The 21150-nt window shown below is 34.3% G+C and overlaps 1 protein-coding gene and 1 non-coding gene across 6 annotated transcripts in view; both read left to right on the forward strand.

Moving 5' to 3' along the window:
* LOC150096537 (coiled-coil domain-containing protein 102A-like) overlaps positions 1-20639 on the forward strand; it is a 404861-nt gene extending 384222 nt beyond the window's left edge. For 3 of the 5 annotated variants that reach the window (XM_090407898.1, XM_090407899.1, XM_090407897.1), the window contains exons 8-9: positions 1728-1758; positions 8269-8484. In XM_090407898.1, coding sequence (XP_090264024.1) covers positions 1728-1758; positions 8269-8388 — 151 coding nt within the window. In that variant the 3' untranslated portion in view covers positions 8389-8484. Of the gene's footprint in view, positions 1-1727; positions 1759-8268; positions 8485-18144 lie in introns of those variants that run through there. The other 2 variants (XM_090407900.1, XM_090407901.1) reach the window with 2 other exon arrangements.
* Positions 11191-11297, forward strand: LOC150096540 (U6 spliceosomal RNA). The gene has a single exon (XR_016549870.1). It is a non-coding gene; the product is annotated as a U6 spliceosomal RNA (small nuclear RNA).
* Positions 20640-21150: the final 511 nt, after the last annotated feature.

Below are 21150 nucleotides of genomic sequence, written 5' to 3' on the forward strand. Positions count from 1 at the left end.
GACAGACTCTGAAAATAGTCAGGGTGAAGTAAAACTTCGACCTTATTTAGGTGAAGTTTTTAGTGAAGATAGAATGTTAAATATGGAAATGGTCAGTATACTGAGCAAGCCAAGAAGATGAGGAATCAAGTGAATAAATTTATATGGAATGAAAGAAAAAAATAGCCAAAACACTAATTTGTCAGTATATAAGACAGTGCTCCAACTAGTTTTAACTTATGTATTGGACTAGGAAAAAAAAAACAGATAATCAAAGATTAAAGACCATGACCTCAGTTATGGAAGTTCTTAGAAAAATTAGTTGTGGCAGTGAATAGGTGGGTCCAGTGGTAGAATGATGTTAAGAATAATGATGATATTAGAAAGGAACTTGACATCATTAGAATTCAAGAATGTATTCCAGAGGAAGACCAACATCTTGAATGGATTGATGCAGCCAGAAGTGCCTTCATGACCAAACTGTAATATCTGACATTATTGGAATTCTGACAAATAACAGATTAATTTTGGGTTGACAATGTAAATCCAATCATGCAGTAATATTATAGTGTCTTGTAAACCCTGTAATGATACATATCAGGTAGAGATAAACGAAAACAGGGAGTGATTATGATCATCTCTCTCTGTTGTTGTTTATCTTTTATTTTGTCTTAATTTTGTTATGCGGAGTCATTTAGATCTGTGTCGTATATTTCAAAGCTTTCTTTTAGATTGAATAAAAATTGCATTTTTTTGATAAGTTATCAATGCTTCATAAAAATTCTACATAATTTTGAAGCATTTTTAGGAGGAATGACTGACATATTGCCTTGCCACTGCAATAGAGGATGTTTAAAGGGTACACAATCCTCGATGCTTATTGCTGTTCCAGTGTTATTATGGCTTGAAGTAAAGGATCATTATTACTGTTATTTTGTTAGACAAAAAAACAACTTTGTTAACATAAGAATGGCATCTTAAAAGATGTAATAAAATCCAGCATTATAACAAAAACTTGGTTTCTATGCTCTGTGCAATTTAATTTTTCTAGACACCATTTGTTCTACACATTTGATTTCATTAAAAACATATTTTCATTGGAAAGAAAATAAAGGTTTTGATTTGTTTAGTGTAATTTGTTTATTATTTAAACTGACACATTTAATGAGCTAAGTAATATCAACAGCTTGCTGGATAAACTTATAACAAATGATGCAAAATTTTTCACTGTGCTATTTGTACTGATTTATCTGCAGTTTTATTTAGTATAGTTTAAAAATTTAAGTGAGCAAAATATCTCTCAGTTGGCACAACTCGAAAAGTTACTTTCAGATAATTTTCATAACAGCATTGACTCTGTAATTGCATTTAGTGTACCAGAAATTTAATTTGTATTATTTGGTCAAGAATGTTTCTATTGTGAGCTTTCTGTCTTTGACATTTTCTATTTATTTATACACTGAGTTTGAAATGGTATTTATCTGGGATTTTACTGCACTTTTGACAGATCAAATACATATTTGTAATATTCATTTGATTTGTCACTTGATGATAATAAACAGTGATCTTTCTTCTAGAAGATTACAAATAGATTTGCAGTGTTTGAAATGGAATGTTTATTATAATACTTATATGTGTGTGTGTATATATATATATATGTGTGTGTGTGTGTGTGTATCTTAAATGAGAATGATGCATTTATTGCTACTAATGAAATCCTACCTTTCTTTTCATGGTCCTATCCCTAGACTGGGGGAAGAAAGGCCATCCTCACCTTTGGTTAGTACTAACATGGTGTGGTCTCTTATTCTTTTTCTGTGCATTCTTTTACTAATATTTTTAAATCTTAATTTCCTTCATTTAGCATTTTATCTATTTTTTTTAATTAATAACCAAGTTAAATATAAATTTTATATTGAAATATTTGGGTTTTTTAATTAGATATAATTAAAATAGTTAATTTATATGTGAATTATTAGATGTCATAAATTCAGCAGATTTCATTTTTTAGATGTGTTTACATTTTTAAATATATGCATTGTCAGATGAAAATGTGATTCATAATTAAATTAATTAGGCACTTCAATTTTCATTTGTAATGAAAAAAAATTACTTTAATAAAAATTGCTGTTAGGTTTGAGCTGTCATCAGAATAATGTGGCTATTATTGTAGAATATTGATTCTAAATATAGTCATTAAAGGGAGGCAAATTGTATAACAGAGTATATTGCTAAACAAGGTTATTTCTCACCAAGTTAGTTAATTTTATAGTGATTCCAACATGAGAGGTTGTTCATTCATTAAAATTTAATGTATCATTTTTTTTTGGTTATGTTTGTTTATAACTAGCTAAAGAAATTGCAGCTACCGGATGCATTGTGTTAGTTTAAAACATGTTCAAATTAATAAGCTCTGCTATTAATTTAGTCATGTAGTGTTTTATAGCCATGTTAAAATTTTCAACAAAATTTTAATTCCATCTAAAAATAATAAACATGTATCATCAACTTCTCAAAGGGTATACTAGATATTATGACAGTCTAACACAGTCAGAATTTCAGGGCTAGTAACTGATCATTTCTTAGATTTTGATCTGTAACTTCAGTTAGTGAGTACTTCAATTATCTAGTGAGCAAATTGGTTTCCCTCTGAAGTTGGGTGATTGAGGGATTATAGTATTGATCATTCTTTAGATAAATATCATTTGATCATCATGCAATATACAGGTACAGAAATATTCTAAACATCAATACAAAATGTCTTTTATCACAAATGGATTAACATGAAAGAAGGGAAAATGCGCTCTTGCAGTCCTGTATGAGGATTGCTTAAGGATTGAAAATGTGGGACAAAACTTCCACAGCCTATGAGGAATATCAGTGTTCACTTATCACCTGCCCAACATACTCTATTACTTGATACCAACTTGGATGCAGAGTGAATGAGGGTAAGTCAGTTGGTAATTTAGCTGACTAAATTGTCTTCAATAATGGCTGAAATATATATTATGATAGTACTGCATAATCATTCATCAGTTAATTAATAGTAATTAGAGATAATTGTATATAGATAATTCCTATATAATTGTGTTCTGATAACCTCAAGCCATAGCAAAGGACAAGAAACTTAGGACTGGCTGACTGTGCTATTGCTAATCCCTCTAACAGTTTATCTTCCTCCAGTGATTCTTGTTAGAGGGGTTAGCAATAGCATGGTCAGTCAGTCCCAAGTTTCCTGTCCTTAGGAACCAATTGGAGTTCATATGTTTCTAGGTCTTGTTTCTGCAAGCTAAGAAATACTTGAAATACTTAAGGAATACGTGGAAAGAATAAAAGGGAAGAATCTTTACTGGAATGGGGAAGAAAATAATAAATTTTCTTATTGACTTGAGATTGTTTTCCAAATTGTATCACTTCAGTTGTCAAACTGTGTATGCAGAAGCACCTTTGGCATAGGAAATGGTTCAATCTTTTATCTTAATAAGAAGTGAAGAGGAAAAATTTATCTAAGAAAGTAGTTAATCCATTGTTTACAAAAATATCTCCTCTGTTCTTGATTTTTGAAAACGAGTCGGAAGATAAATAAAAATGGCCCTGTGGACTGTGGTCTTCATTAGTTAGATTATTCTGAGAAGAGTAATGACGGAAATTGCTATGAATATAATGACCTGTATTATTTGATTAATTTGCTAATTTACAATTAGGAACTTAATTTGTTTTAACATTTTGGAATTTACTGAGAATCTTTTATGACATGAAGCTATAGAGTAAAGCTGTAGTTCATTAGTATCATGTATGGACTATGCTACTTTGATTATACTATCTATATAATTCATTATACAGTCTGAGTGTTCCTTTTAACAAAGAAGGTCATTGAGCAGGTGGATGACTTTGGTCTTAGCTAGAAAGTCAGGGTTCTGATCCCATTAAAGATGTGAGGAACAATTATACGGACTTTTCAACTGAAGATGAGTAGTTAGCTGTCTCATGGAGTTTATCCCTCTAGGCAACAGGTTTTTAAACTTTTTTTATTCCTGAACTCTTTTCATAAGATGAAATTATCAGTGACCCCTGGCAGTATTGGTTAAGTTAGGGTTTTCACTTTTACACATAGTTATATTTAATATTATTTAATTAAATTTTTAGTAGAACAAAATGCTGTAGTGTATGATAATTTCAATAGTTCTATAATAAATATTTAATTTATTTACATTTATTAATGTTTGTTGTGATCCCTGATGTGCCCCAGCTGTTCTCCTAGAGCAGTAGTTCAAGAACTACTGCTCTAGGAGAATAGATAAATCATCCTCAGTCAGAAAATACTAGCATTGACAGACATAGCAGATAAGATTAATTGCTCTGTCATTACCAGAATTAACTTTATAAGTCAAGCTCCTTAGCTATCTACACCAGACAGTTAGGTCCAGTATATTAGTAATTTTTTTAAACTATATGACTATTAAATGAATTATAAATGTGTAATAATTAAGAAGATTAATAATTGACAACTGTTTAACAGTGTTGTAAAAGATTAAAGAATGATTTAATGATTCCTGTTTTGCCAGTTTTTTCAGAGGATATCATTAAAGTTGAGACTTTTTGCATATCATAGAGTTGATGAAAAATTATGTTATAGTTATTGAAAGTTTATTTTTCACTTGGTTAGACTATAATAAGTTTAGTTTAATCCTTTATCCAAGTTTGTGCCTGAAAGTATCTTCAGGACTGGGGTAAGGTGGTACAATACCAGGCGACTCCTTGCAAAGGTGGAGCAAGATACCAACACTCCTATCTCAGTATCTCCCATAATGCAAAACACATCTCCTTGTGGATATGTATAATGTTATGCATTAAGGGAAGGGCCACTATCCAGACTAGTTTCGACCTTTATTGAGGTCTCTTCAGTGGGAGCCAGGCCCAAGCAGAGATACCAAGGCAGAAGCATTAGCAAGGTCATCTCCTCTTATAGGAGCTGCCAAACGGTGTGCCACCTTTTTATTAAATTACTCTGGATTTAGAGAAAGATGTTGAAAGTTTATTTTTCACTTGGTCAGACTATAATAAGTTTAGTTTAATCCTTTATCCAAGTGTGTGCAAACAAAGTTTGCACCTGAAAGTATCTTCAGGACTGGGGTAAGGTGGTACAACACACTTGTTTTGCTCCTATAAGAGGAGATGACCTTGCGAATGCTTCTGCCTTGGTATCTCTGCTTGGGCCTGGCTCCCGCTGAAGAGACCTCAATAAAGGTCAAAACTAGTCTGGGTAGTGGCCCTTCCCTTAATGCATAACATTATACATATCCACAAGGAGATGTGTTTTGCATTATGGGAGATACTGAGATAGGAGTGTTGGTAGCTTGCTCCACCTTTGCAAGGAGTCGCCCGGTATTGTACCACCTTACCCCAGTCCTGAAGATACTTTCAGGCGCAAACTTTGTTTGCACACACTTGGATAAAGGATTAAACTAAACTTATTACATTATAGTTATAATCCATTTTTTACTCAAATGTACACAAAACAAAATTTAGACACAATCAGTTCATGACTATATGTTTGAGAGCAGGTAGCTTCACACATTGCTTAGCAACTTATAGTAAAGTCTCTACCTTCACTATACATAAAAACATTCATTAATCTTTTCACTGTTAAGCTTGAGTTATCCTGAGCAGTTTCAAAATGGCATCCTTATTGAGCTCAAATATGCTTGAGTGCACTTTTGCATTCAAAAGTCTTTGGCAAAACAACTTTTAAACTGTATAAATTTTGTGATCATGTGGTGACATCTTTATTATGAATATAATTCAGTTTAACTTCTCGTTTGCTGTCTGGAATAAGATATTTGTACTATTGTGCATAGCACAATCTCCCATTCAATATATCACATGATTCATGTCTTCCCTGGGATAGTAAAAATAGTGGGAAGGGTAAATGCTGAACACGTCATGAAAACATCAGAAAAGAGAAACTAATCAGCTAATAATGAAGCATTATGTAACAGAATACAGTAAGAACCTGGAAACCCAGGTCAGACATGATGTGAGTAATTCCACTGAATATTTGCATGAGGCCTTGAAGTGGTACAGAATCTTTTTATTTTTCACTTCATGCATATAACAGTTCTAAATTCTCACACATTTTACAAAGTAAAAACAGAACACTTGCAAATTTTCAACTGACTCTCATAAGAGAAAAATTTCTAGACTTTCATATCCTTGAGAACAGCCACTAAAATGGTATGCATTACGTTTGTGGTTAATCCCTTAGAATGAAAGTAAAATGCTTCTTGTCCTTGCTGTTCCCACACCAAAAAGAAAACCTCACTAGGTATTGGCATGTGTGTTCAAACACCTCACTTTAAAAGAAGAAAAGGAGGGAGAGAGAGGCGATATATATGTTGAAATTTTTAAAGGATGATGGACGTGATTGATATAGAATGCACATTATTGTATAACAATACTAAGCAAGATTTTCAATAAAACATAATTTATAAGTGTCACAATTTTGGTTAATCTCGATTTTAAAACAAATTACCTCAAGTTTTATATGTTTAATTTGTGTTAGTCAGCAAGGTGAGTTTTGCTGGCTTCTATTTTCTCAGCAGCGAAAAGGTTAAATTACTTGATGAAAGAAAGAATATAATTTCTGTTGGTCATAAGATACGACCAAGCCAATAGACCCTTCCATAGTAATTTTTAAATTTTGAGTATGGTTATAATATGAAAGGAACAATTTCAACAATGGCAAAACAACAATTTTATGTTGTCTGTGTATAAAATACCACTATGTATTTCATTCAAGTATGTTCATTTATAAGTTGCAGTCTATAACATCAAGCTAGTATGTAAATTACCTATATATCTGTACATCATACTTGTGATTATTGTGTAGGTGGTTAGTTTCAACTAAATGGTGGTATAATTTATGCAGTTTAATTTGTGACTGAAATAATAATCCATGAAGTTAAAAAAAATAGTCAGTTTCTACGATTAATGACTGCAGGCTCAGTTCAACTGATTAAGCGATCTTCAAAATAATCAAGTAATAATTGTGAAATAGCATATCATTAATGTGTTTATTTTGTTAAATATAAAAAGCTATTATTAATCAATTTTTTTTTTTTCAAAAATACCAGTGCTTATTCTTTGCTAGCAGGAAAAATTTAAAACTAAAAGGACATAAAAAGAAATCTAAAAACTTATTTATTGATATTTTTTACTTCATAGTGTGATGATGATGTTGGAATATGAACAGCAAATTAAGTATATAACAGTTTATTAAGCATAGATTTATTTATTTCGTATCCAAACAAAAGTGGTATACAATAATCCAAGTGTGAGCAAACAAAGTTTGCGCCTGAAAGTATCTTCGGGACTGGGGTAAGGTGGTACAACACCGGATTGTGAAATGTAGTATTGTTGAATGCCATATATATCAGCTATCGATATGTGGCCTCAAGGACTTCAGGCATGCATGAAGGCTAAAGGGGGACATTTCTAACATTGAGTGCTGATATATACAAGTTATACATGTGGTTTGTATGTGCTGAAAGCTGTAAATGATTTACTGATAGATTAAAAGTTTATGCGCTATTCAAGTTGTAGCAGTATTTATGTGTAGACTAGGTATAAATTATGATTACATCCATTTGAATGGCATTCTAAAGGAAAAGTGATGGATCATTTAAGGTGGCATACTTTTTTTTAACCAACAATGTTATGATTTTTTTTTTCGTTATATTTGCCCATTTAATGTTATATTTGTAGTGTATCATACTTCACATCTATAAAGAGTGATATCTAGTGTTAAAAGAAAAAAACAAAAATGCAATTAATTTGGATGACTGCATGAGCAGTAATGTATTATGTGAAAGTACAATTTCAGGGGTTGGTTGACCTAAGATTTGAATCTTTGAATGATCGTTATTTTGGAGGTTGGATAAACAGTAGATTACTGTATATATATATATATATATACATATACACACATGTATAATATAGGGCTTGAAATTCTCTTCTGGCTCACCAGTTTGGCAGATATCTCATTGTCATATAGCATGTTAGCCTTGGTGTACTCTACCATGATCTCCTATTATATCATAGTCAGGTGGTTATTCCTGGATTTGGTCAATTTATAAGCTTTTGTTAATGCTGTGGCTGGCTAATGTTAACTACTTATGTATTAGTGCATTTATTAGTCTGTGAAGAAAATAAGTCGTGCATTTTAAGAGTGATTATGACAATAATAATGATCTATTATTTTTATTAATATCATTTTTCTTGGCATTGTAGTGGAGGGGTTGTGGCCTAATCTTTCATGCTGGCCACATAACGTCTTGGGAGATGCATTTTATAGCTTTCTGCCAGCTCTTTGCACCATGTTTCCTGAGGGGGGTGCACGTGGAGGTGTGATACTAAGACTTCTTGGGTATGGCCCTTCGGACCTCAGCCCACCTGGGAAATCCATCCCAGGCTTAACTGTGCTCGACATGCTACAAGCATGTCTGATGGCTCTCCAGCCATGACCCTGTTAGGAAAACACAGTTAATTTTTTTTTGACAGAGAAAGGTGGAAAGAACTGCAGGAGGCATTCATCTAGGTGGACAGAAAATGGCTGAAAAGAAGAAGAAGAATATCATTTTTTGCTGCATTTTTGCTCCTAACACTTGTCTTGAATTGCTTTTATGGAAAAAAGCAATTAGAAAAAATGTTGGAAAAAAAAAAAGCTCAATTAAATAAAACCCTTATGTCTACACATGTAACTACATTTGTGTGTTTCTTAATTCTGATTATCAAAACATTGTTGAATCGACAGGGCCAGTAATGCCATTTGCCACTGAAAAACATTTAGGTTAGAATCAGTGTAATGAAATATTTTGTGAAAATAAAAATTTTTTTCTTAGCTTTCCAAGTTTTAATATCTACTATTAATGGTCAAATTCTGCATATTCCATTGCTGGGTAAGAAATAAGCTAATCACCACTGCTGTCCCCTGCATATGTATTTTAGGCTGGACAATGTCATGATATGATACTGGCTACCTTGCACTACCATACCACTGAGTGCTCCATACAAAAAAATAATGCCCGAATATCCCTAATCCTCTCATTGTATTCCATTACATCAACATCAGTGATAATCAACAAAACAGGTATTTGTAATGACGAGCATTCTCCAGTATATGCAATAAGTAAAATAAATATACATAAAAATTATTTAAGACATAAAAAAAAACTGATGATTGAACTGAAATTTTTCTTCGGTCTCTTTTTGCTCATCAAAAATTCTCACTTGTCATAGATAAGCACATTTTTCAAGCTCTGTATAAATAAAATTAAATTGCTGAAAATGTGATATAGTTACTAACAGATAACAGTTAGATTGTGCCATGAATGGGACAACATCCACATACCCCCCCCCCCCCCCCCCCCCCCACTACAAGAAAAATTACCATGACTGCCTTTTCAAAGAGACATGGCATTTTAACCAGGAATCAGGGATCAAAAATGAATGAAAAATGAATATCATTAATTAGGAAGTATCAGAATTCAGCTACTCAAAAACCTATCAGCAGCATAAGTAATGTTTAGTACATGTTATCAGTTGTTGCAATGCAGATGAAAATTTGAAATATATAAGTGAGTTAGCAGTGCTCCAAGATTAAATTTATAACTAGGAAAAACTTTAGTTACATACATGCTCAGAAGGGGGAGCATTATGGGAGCCAAGTTGTTTGTAATAATCATTTAATCGGAGGATTAGATAATGAGCAAAACTTTATATAACGCCCATCAGAACAATTTGATTTTGGATCTTTCCAGTGTTATGTGGAGTTTAGTTTTCAGATATATAAATTATAAATAACAGACATCAGAATAATTGATTTTCAGTCAGGTTAGGTGTTATACCTCACTATAGTTAAATCAGAACTTTGACACAGTTCTAAATATGGTTTTGGATATTTCATGACTCCTGTAAACAGAAATGTGGGAAATGTTATGTCAAATGATAAAATTCATTTATTACTTATTAGTACTCAATACTATAGAAGCTTAGCTTGGCTTTTCTAGGAGTGGTGTGTATGTATATGTAAGGCCAGTTATAATTGAAAAATAATACTGTGTTAAAGGTTTAAAATTCTCTGCTGCAGTATATTCTGTCTTTAACCTGTTTGCGTGTATGTTCATGTTTTGTGTGATCTCATATGCACTAGTCTAATGGATTAAAGTTAGGAGATATAGCTGGCCAAATATAAGGATCTTCTGAACCAATCTGCTATTTGGGATAGTGATAGTTTTAATAACTGAAAACTTATAATGATGGAAACATATGTATTTATGCCAATATTATATAAATATCTTCAAAGGCCCAGCAGCTGATTTCGCTAAAAAAAATTTCCTAGATATGACCCAGTTAATTTGTTCCCAATAAGTTCATACCATATGTCTATTGCAAACTAACATTCAAATTTTGTTTCAATGATTGTATGAGGATTTTTACCAGCTTATAAATGCTTCATCCAAATGAGATCGATGCCATTGAATTTGTGAGTATCCAAGTAAAAGTTCACTTTCAGCTCATAATCTGTGGTGCTGTATTTCTTGTAGATGGCATGAATGTAGTAGCTCTTTATCTAACATCATTCAGCAATCAGATGAGAAACTCCAAGACATTATAGTATTGCATTATGTTGCTTGGAGCACACTGCTTTGAACCTAAATGATGTCACTTAGGGACAATATGGTCAGAAAGTTGCTGTGAGTATTCTTTAGCAGCAGCATTTGTTTCACCATTGCAAAAAAAATCTAAATGAATTGGATGTCAGTATCCTCCTCTTTTGAAAACTTAACTGGCATTTTTTCATGAACTCACACAATTAAACATTATCAACAATCTCTAGACTGAATACAGTTCTTGTGCTACAAATACTCTCTTGTATGCTGCTGATGTTCAGAGTTTCCGTATTGTAGTGGTTATCATGTGTGCCACACACATACACACAAGTTGTAATAGATTTCACGGTATGATATGAACACAGATGGATAAGAAAATAACTATTTATTAACTTAAAAAAAACTTATTTTCTTATCTATCTGTGTTCATATCATACCGTGAAATCTATTACAACATGTCTGACAAACACATAAGCCTATCCATGCTTGTACATACACACAAGGTTCTCGGTTTGATTGCAAGTGGAAACAGTTCAATTCTGTACTTGTTTTGGCAGTACATGTATTAAAATTGGAATGATACAGAGAAGATCAGCATGGCTACTTGCGCATAGATGACATGCAGAACAAGGAGTGTTCCACATTTTTAAACATGGTATAATAGTTATATATCTACCTAACATGCAGATGATCCCAGGTTTGAGCCCTGGCAATTACAGGAATATATATATATATATATATATTTTTTTTTTTAATGGAGCACATGTCAAAAGTATGTCTGAGAGGAGCACCAAGGAAGAGTAACTGAGGCTTTTGGAGAGGTGAGGAAATGCAAAGAAGTTGACTGTGCTGGTAGAAACAAATGATTTGCAAGGAAATGTGAATGAGGTAGCATAGGATTTGCAAGTGTTGCTAGAGTAAAGCAGAAGGGTGGGAAGGAAAATTGTGTGTTGCCAAGATATGATAGTAGAGTTGAGGAGAAGAGCAGAAATCACTAATGGCATGATAGCTAGAATGTACAGGAAGAAGGGACTTGAGTTTGTGGATGGGATAAATTTGAAGGTAGGAGACAGCTGTTTGCTGCAAAGGATCTAATTTGAGTGAGAGTGGTAGTAAACTGGATAGATTGTTGATGAGAGGAAGAGAGTGTGTAGCCAGTCAGGAAAATGAAAACTAGATGGTGGGACTGAGCATAAGACAGTTGTGTCCTCTCAGTGTTGACTTGAAGAAAGCAGTAATGATAATGGCTGTAAGGCCATTCAATGTGAAGTCGAAGTAAGCACAAATTTTAGATATTTGATAGAGTGTTGTTACAGGCCAGGGAATGCAGAGGGAGAAAGGTGATTCTGAAATGTGCAGACAGATGAAACTGGAAATCAACAGGAAGATGATAATGGGTGACCTTAAAGTTTAAGTAAGGAGATTGAATTTCTTGAGCTACTTATAAACAAGTATTTTATGCAGCATGTGGTTGAAGCAACACATGTGAGACTCAAGTGTTAGATTTAATAATATCCCATACAGTGATAACAGAGGGTGCCACCAGTTGAGGAGAGTGATCATGTGATTTGGGCATGGGAAGTGGCTAGAAAGGTACAAACTTCACTGAATGAGAAAGAGAGATGTGTGTGGAATTACAGTGCAAGGGAGTATGATAAATTAGGGAAACAGGTTGGTGCAGTGCCATAATCATTCGAAAGGAGAGAAATCATCAGTACCGGGGACTTGATCTGGTATTAATTGATTATGGCAATGTTGGATTGTATTCATAAGTTTAGGAGAATAAATATAGTAGGGTTGAAATGGATGAATCATGGAATTTTGCAGTAGCTTCTGAGAAAGGATGTTATGGAGGAGATATAAAGAATAGCGTACCCCTCAGCAGCATGAGAGGTATAAGGTGCTGGCTAAGAAGGAGATAGGTAGAGCATAGAGAATTCTACAGTTATGTTGCTAGTAAAAGAAAGGGTGAATATGGAAGACTGACTTTAGTGCTGGAGATCACAGCTAGAAATGTTTAATATGCGTTTTGTTAATGTATTTCATGTTGGCAGAGGTTAGGAATAGTGTTGAATAACAATAGGAAGGACAGGAGACAGAGTTTGAGAATGGGAGGTGTTTGGAATATTAAGGAACCTTGATGTTGATAAGGCTATGGGACTGAATGGTATATCATTACATATATTACAGGAACATGCAAAAGAGCTGGCAGTGCCATTGACTTCATTGTTTAACAGAAGTCCTGGCAAAAGGAACAATCCCTGAAGATTTGAAAGGAGAAAAAATAGTGCCCCAGCAATAAGAGAGAATCCAAGTTAGTAGCATCAAATTATAGGTGGTTGTGTGTATCAGGTATAGTGGTGAAGGTGTTACACAGAATATAAACCTGGATTGATGAGAATGGAAATCTTTCAAGAAAGAGAGCAGCATGGGTTTATTAAAGGGAAGTCATGCTTTAGTAACTTGGTCACATTTTGTAATAGGGGTGACTGTATGAATGTACCATTAAAAAAAAAAGTGTTTGACAGAGGATTTGCCTATACAGCAATTTATCTGGATTTTGCTCATGCATTTGATTAAGTGCCACATGATAAACTACTGTTGAAATTGAGCAGGATAGGAATTGATAGTCATTTTGCAGCTTGATTACATGAATGGTTGATAAATAGGAGCAAACAAGTTGTGTATGGGCTGCAGTGTCCTGAAAAGGAAGATGAAAGTGGAGTAACACAGGTTTATGTTCTCAGGCCACATTAATATAGTTAGAGACAAATGTGAGAAAAGATATTCAGTTGTTTGCTGATGACGCTAAATTAGGTAGAGCAATGTCAGGAAGTTCTAATGTGGTGTTACAAGAGGATTTGAATAGATTGGTGCTTTGGCCTTAAGCATGAGGATGTCATTTCGTTGTTGATGAGTGTAAAGCTGTGCACTTTGATAAACCTCATTCTATTTTCTATGGCCATATTGGAGGGGCAGGGTGCTAGGTATCTGGGGATCTTGGTGAATGGGGAACTGAAGCTCACATGACATAACAAAAGTTGTTACTCAGAAAAATTACTGCTATAATGCAAAGTACTCTGACGTAGTTCTCTAGATAAGGAGGTGATAGCTCCACTGTTTCCAGCACTAATTAAGCCTCATCTGGATTTCTGTGCCCAGATCTGGTCACCTAGCTATGTTGACAATAAGGAAACATTGGAGAGAGTACAGAAGTGAATAACTAAGACTGTCTCAACACTGGAATATTGAGTGTAAGTCAGATTGAAGAAATGTGGTCTTCATAGCTTGGCTGATAGGAGCAGGAGGAGTGATATCATTGAGACATATAAGATGGTAATATATATATATATATACAGGGTGTTCGGGATAAATTTGACATATTTATAATTAATTATATTTTTCCGTAAGTTACATGTATTAACACACACTTCTCTTCATTTAAAAGGTTGGACCCTTCTTCATTCATATACAAGATGTCAGAAAGGATGGATAGCTGGAACCCACCTGAATCATGGAAGAGAATAACTTGTATCATGATGATTCGTGCCGGCCATCAAAATAAGGATATTTCGACTGCTGCCCAATGCTCCCTGAATACAAAAACACAACACGCAGAATAACAGATGGCTTGCATACAGTACAAAGGACATTCTTCGTGTAATGCAGACTAAATTTCCCCAAACTGTGATGGTTTTCGGATGTGTATCCTCTGAAGGCAATGTGATGCCTCCGCATTTTTTCCAAGAGGGCCTCAGGTTGACTTCAGATGGCTACGTGGAGTTGCTAAACACTGTAGTCAAGCCCTGGATAACAAGGGTAGCCAATGGTAGGCCGTATGTATGGCAGCAGGATTCGGCCCCTTGCCACACCTCTGGGAAAAGTCAAAAATGGTTGTCTGAAAATTTCTACGACTTCACCAGTCCAAATGTTTGGCCTCCAAACTCCCCAGACCTTAACCCCATGGATTATTTTGTATGGGGCGCAGTTGAAAAAGACACCAATCGCACTTCCAGTAATACAAAAGCCCAGTTAATGGATAAAATTAAAACAGTTTTTGCGGCCCTTCCCAGGGAGACTGTAGCATCAGCTTGTTCGAGGTTCCGAAGCAGGATTGAAGCTGTGATCGATGCTAATGGTGGTTATTTTGAGTAAATCTTGTTGATAGTATTGTAATTAACTCTGCCTGTAATGTTTTTTGTCAATTCATTAAATTTAATAGATACAAAGAAGATTTTCTTTTTCCTTATGAAACTGTCAAATTTATCCCAAACACCCTGTATATATATATATTGGGGAATTATTGCATAGGATAATTGGTGACACAAGAATGAGAGGTCATGTGAAAAGGAAATGTTTTGTTTGGTGGGTGGCGAATGGAATACATTGCTAGAGTGGGTATTATGTTATTTGGTGGTATGTGTGTGTTCAACTTCCTGGAATTAGTCTTAGGATTCCATGGAGGATTGGAAATAATATTCATGTTGTGACTTTATCCTCCTGCTCTTCCAGAATCTTTTTGTAGTTGAAAGAGAAATGCCTGAGTGAGCATTTCCAGGATATAATTCTGTTATGAGAGGCATTTGTATTTATAAGTTTGGTTCTTTTCTCTAAATTCATTCCAGAACTTCTAAATTCATCAGAAATGTGACTCAGTATACAGATCAGTAAGATGTACAAATATAGCATTGTTGAACATGCTTAACAGAGCTTCACTTTGAATACAATGTATACCAAAAAAGAGAGAGTTATATACACCACAAGAAAATATATTATCACGTGTATTATTTATGGTATGTTAAAGAGAAGGTTTTCCTATATTATTGCTGACACATACACACCATGAAGTCAAAGAACTCATTGCAGGCATTTGATTAACTGCCATAGTACCTGTCATTACAAATATTGGATTTTTCACATCCTTAAACTCATGACACTCTCTGGGATCGCAGAAACCTCTTATCAACCTGTTTTAACATCCAGGTTGATAAGAGGAAGTCTTGTCCCCCCAGTGGAAAAATCCATCACTCCAGTCTTGACCACTGGGCCCTGGTAATTTGCCCCTCCTGTTATCCCTATTCATCATGCTCCTGTGCATTTACTAGGACAGTTTTGTTCTTATTCCTTCCATCTCTTGCAAAAATCTCTCCAGTGTCTATATGGTAAGCACCTCTAAATAACTTGCATCTCGATCATATTCTCCTCCATTGCTAGGCTCTTCAGTTTATACTCCTTCAATCTATCTTCTTAACTTATATTCCACACTGCTCTGAAATACTTGACATACCCACTTCTGTATTCTTTCTAGGCTTCCATATCACCACAGACACTAGGCATAGTCTGATCAAAGCTTTACACAATAAACAGTTATTTCCATGTCAATGTCCTCACTATGGTAAGGACTAAGAGTGATAAGCTGAGAGTACTGTTACCATAGTAACAGTATGCTTAGTTAATTGTAGTGTGTGGCCTTGCAACTTCAATATTCCATTAATTATTAAACATGAGATTCTATAGCAAATGTGTTGTTCTTTCTCTCTGTGAATCAAGTTCCTGTCCCCCTAATCCTGTATCTTAGTTCTCTCAACTTCTTCAAATCATCACTTCAGAAATGCAAATTATCCTGCAATTCCATTCTACAAAGGAGTGTCCCCCATAACTATGTGAAGGGTTTAATTCTCAAGCCTACTCTTAAAATATGTGATGCATCTCTTAGTCTTACAAATCTCTCTTCTATATAGAAATCCTATTTCTAAACAGTGTAAATATTGTGAGCCATACCCATTACAAATAAGTCCATAGCTTCACTTTGTCACTAAGTGGTAGAAGACTAACCAGATAGGATTATCTTACCTATTGGTTAGATGATCCTGTCTGTTTAGTCTTCTATGTTTATCATTTGCATATATTTTCTGGCTGGTTTATCTGTCTCAGAATGAAAAACTGAAGTTTGCAGGAGTCAAAAAAAAAAAAAAAATACACACACACACACACACATATATATATATATATATTTAGTATGAGACTAATAAACTTGCTTTCAGCTGAAAAGGCCTTATTTCTTTGCATCCTAACTGGATTTGAACTCAGGTCTTTTCAGTAAGCTGCATGGCTCTCAGACACCATTATGAAAGCTCAAAATGTGAAATATTTTTTAAATGTGAATTCATTGCTTTATTTTTCATCATTTTCTGATACATGCCCTCATGGATATATACAGGATACTATGAGAGTATTACATAATTGATTTTATATTATTAGTAGCTTCTTATAATAATATAAAATCATTATATTCCACACTGCTCTGAAATACAAGAGTTTATTACTAAAGTAAGTTAGTTTTTTCTTGTTTCCAATATTGTTAAACCTTACTTTTTTGTGTGTGTTCTGATGCACTGCTAACTATATCAATCCATATAGATCTTGGTCTTCTTCGAGGTCTTTTCCCTGCCACATCACACGTTTTGCTAACCTTTTCCTCTCCCATTCTGTTTAATCAGCCATGTTTTTAATATATGATGCTGCCATTGATACCATTTGTTCAGTCTTCTAATTTTCCTCAAACTTTTAATATCTTTCGTCCTCTAGCCTTCAGTGATCTGTTTTATTTGTAACCGTCTTTTCAGATTTATAAGTTAAAATCATTTTAAACACTTGAACTCCTAAATATTTCTCTTATTCTGTATATGTCAATTAGCTGGTTTCCTACAATACCAGATTTCATTATTCTCTTTCCATATTTAATTGCTGTCTTAACTAAAAATAATTTTGCCCAAATAGCTGAAATCTTTACTTGTTCTATAGGTTTTCCATTGAGAATGCAGCTGATGTTGTTCCAGCCCATTTTTTACTTATATATTTTGTTCACGAAATAATTTTTATGGAGTTCATGTTTTCTTTTTAATGTGAATCTCGCTACAGAAAGTTGCATGACTATAGTATGTTAGTACTGTGCAGGGATAAATTTCACTGCTGTCTAAAGGTATTCAAAGATAATGATGTTCACAATAGGATTCATTCTCATAACATGTAGGTTGGAGAGTAGAAATGCAGTGCAGTTGGTCAAACCACACTCTTCTCTCTTGGTTATAGATATAGATAAAATCTTAATTCTCATTGCAAGTATTTGGATATGCAAACTGATTTAATCTTCCATTTAAAAAATAATTCAAGGGATTTTATTAAATAAGTAATTTATTTAACAGTATCCTATTTTCGACTGTATCAGTTGTCTGAATTGATATAGTTATTTCCCCATTATGAAAGGAGATAAGCAGTGAAACTAATTAAAACGTTTAGTTTTGTATTTGTAAAAAATTATTTATACAAACCTTTATATAAAATAGTGATGCACATGTAAAATACTGATATTTATTAACAAAGAATAAACTATTTTAGTTTGTGTTACTTTTTTTTTTTTTTGTGTAGTTAGTGATTTTTATTTTGCTATATGGTATGAAATGGTTTTATAATGCACTTTTTTTTTTTGTTTCAGGCTGAGAAACTCAGCGAGCCATGTGCTTCTGACCCGCCATGCAACAGCCAGTCTTGTACATCAGGGGGACCTTCTGAGTGAAGATGATAATTTAGATTTTTAAAACAGTTGAAGATTTAATTATATCCATATTGCTGACTGATTTTTGAACCCAAAAACTTATTTATGTGAAGATAGTTTCTTAAGTTACAAGCAAAAAAAAAAAAAGCAAGGATAATTTTTGATATTTGGGAGAATGTTATTTTAACAGAGAAAAGAAATCACTTTCTAGGAAAATTGAGGACTCCATTCAGTGCAACATTATATTAACATATAGCTCTTGTAGAAAAGAACTTATTTTTAAGAGGGGGGGGGGGACTATATACCAGCATAAGAAATTCATAGAAGATGATGCAGATTATGTATGTTACTTATATACTGTTATATATATGTACTATTTCACGGTTTTTCCATTAGTAAGTTAAGTTGATATATTCACATTCTCTAAAACAAGACAATTGTTCTTCAGAAATGTTGTATGAATCCATCTGAATAGGAACACAAAATGCATTTAGCAGGTTCTTAAATCAAAGATCAATTATTGATATACTGTATATTATAACAATGAAAATATTGGGTTTATTTTAAATTAATTGTGCTAATATATGGTTTGGATTCATTCTTGTCTTCTGACAGCTAGGTTTGTATTATACAAGAGGCATGACTTGCATGATAATTGCTATCAGTAAGTGCTGCATGGCAGACCAGATGTGCTACAACATTATTTGGAATCTTTTAACCTGACTGATATTCGGCATACAATAAAATCAATAATTCATGTATTTAGTTAACGGTTTTAGCATAGTTAACCTGGCATTCCAATTCAGGTTGAGGCAAGCCAACCCTCATATTATTCAAACCAGTTATGTTTAAATTATACAAGGAAGTTATTCTATTTTTTTAACACTGAAGATGAAGTAACTTCATTTTTTTAAGGAAATTACTACATAGACTAATATTAAATACAATAAAATTAATTAATATTTCGCAAAGTCAAATTGTCATCATCTAGGAACACAGTACATTATGACACTTGCATGCTGACACTACTGTGAGTAATGAGGCTGAAGTATGAAGTCCTAAACAGTTCCCTTAGTTGGCTAAAATGGGTGTCCTTAGCTGTTGGACAGAAGTACAGAGGATGATAGCTTCCCAAATCTGGGGCAATTTCATACAAATAAATTTGTTGAAGTTTGGGTAGTTTCTTAAGTTCCACCAAAGCCAGCCACAGTCCCTAAGATCTGCCAGGTCCCTTGCAGTTGCACACTATCCTACTATGCTTTGGATACCTACCATAGGATATACTGGAAGAAGGCCATTCCACTTAACTGAAGCAAATATAAATGCAAGTGATGAATACCCAAACTTGAACAAATTTGTGCATGAAACTGCCCCAAATGTGGGGAACTCTCGTCCTCTGTACTTCTGCCCACCAGCTAAGGATACCCATTTTAGCCAACTAAGGGAACTGTTAAGGACTTCCAGCTTACTTTTGGTCGCTATGTTTCAATCTCATTACTCACAGTTATATTGTACCATGTTCCTTGATGATGGTAATTTGAATTTGCCAAAATATTGAAAATATCAATTAAATTTTTCGTAGTTAATATTACTTTATGTTGTAATTTCCTTTAAAAACTACAGTTATGAATAGACAATGTATGCTATCTACCAATAATTGTCCGGATACTTTAGCCATTTATAATTGATACTAGCAGGCAAAGCCTAATATTGGGTATGTCCACCTTTGGATTTCATCACCTCCTGCACCCTTTGAGGAAGGTTTTTCACCAATGTGCAGCAGACATCAGGTGGAATTTGTCTCCATTTCTCCACCAAAGCAGCACTGAGTTCAGCGACAGATCGAGGACGTGCTGCTCTGGACCTCAATCACCACTCCAGTTGTTCCCACAAGTGCTCAATGGGGTTGAGGTCAGGATTCTGTGCAGATCAGGGCCATTGTTTAACACCCATTTCTTCATACCATTCCATAACAGCTGCAGCTTTGTGGCATTGTTGTCTTGATAGTAACACAGGGTCTGTTCCATAAAAATTCCACAGTGTAGGCAGCACCTGATTATCCAGAATATCAAGGTACTGCCTTCATGAAACCATGGACAATGACTAGTGGTCTCACCCCACACCATTACTCTTTCACCACCAAACTTTACTGTGGGTACAACATACTGTGGTAACAACTGTTCACCAGGCTGCCTCCACACCCGCACCCCACCATCAGACTGGAAACAGGTGAATCGGATGCTCTTTGCACTGGGCCAAACGAGCCGCCCTGTTCTTTGTTGTGGTGTTTGGCTTGTTGGTGCTGCTCTTCCATGGAAACCCAGTAAATGGAGTTCTATTCATATGGTATTAGTGCTTACTATGGTGTTACTGGGACTCTGGAGCTTATCACGGATGGTCTGTGCTGATAATCATCATCGTCATCCAATTCCTGCCATGTGCCCGCAGGGGTTGTACAGGATATGATAGTACTACATGAAAGATTTACATCATTACTAACTTCCTATCTACAATTTTCCTCCAAATCAGTCTGTCACTTGTCAAGACTCCAACATTCTCAGATCTTATATTTCTATCGTCTAAGGCACTTTGTACCATATCAATCCACATATATCTTGGTCTTCCTCTAGGTCGTTTTCCTGCCAAAAAGGCAGAGAACACTTGCTTTGCTGATCTTTCCTCGCCCATTCTGTTTAAGTGACCATACCACCTGAGATTAGCTCTGCTAACGCATTCCTGGATTATTATTATTATTTTAAATGGATGCTGACAATGTCAAGTTCTTTCCTAATATCCTCGTTTTTAATATGATATTGCCACTGATGACATCTGTTCATGCCTCTAATCTTTCTCAGGCCTCTCATATCTGCGGTCTCTAGTCTTTGGTCAAGTGTTTCACTTCTGACCAAGCTCTCAGATCCATAAGTTAAAACTGGTTTGAACACT

The sequence above is a fragment of the Typopeltis vanoorti genome, chromosome 18, assembly GCF_054136105.1.
Source record: "Typopeltis vanoorti isolate ZY-2024b chromosome 18, IOZ_Tvanoo_1.0, whole genome shotgun sequence".
NCBI classification, from domain to species: Eukaryota; Metazoa; Arthropoda; class Arachnida; order Uropygi; family Thelyphonidae; genus Typopeltis; species Typopeltis vanoorti.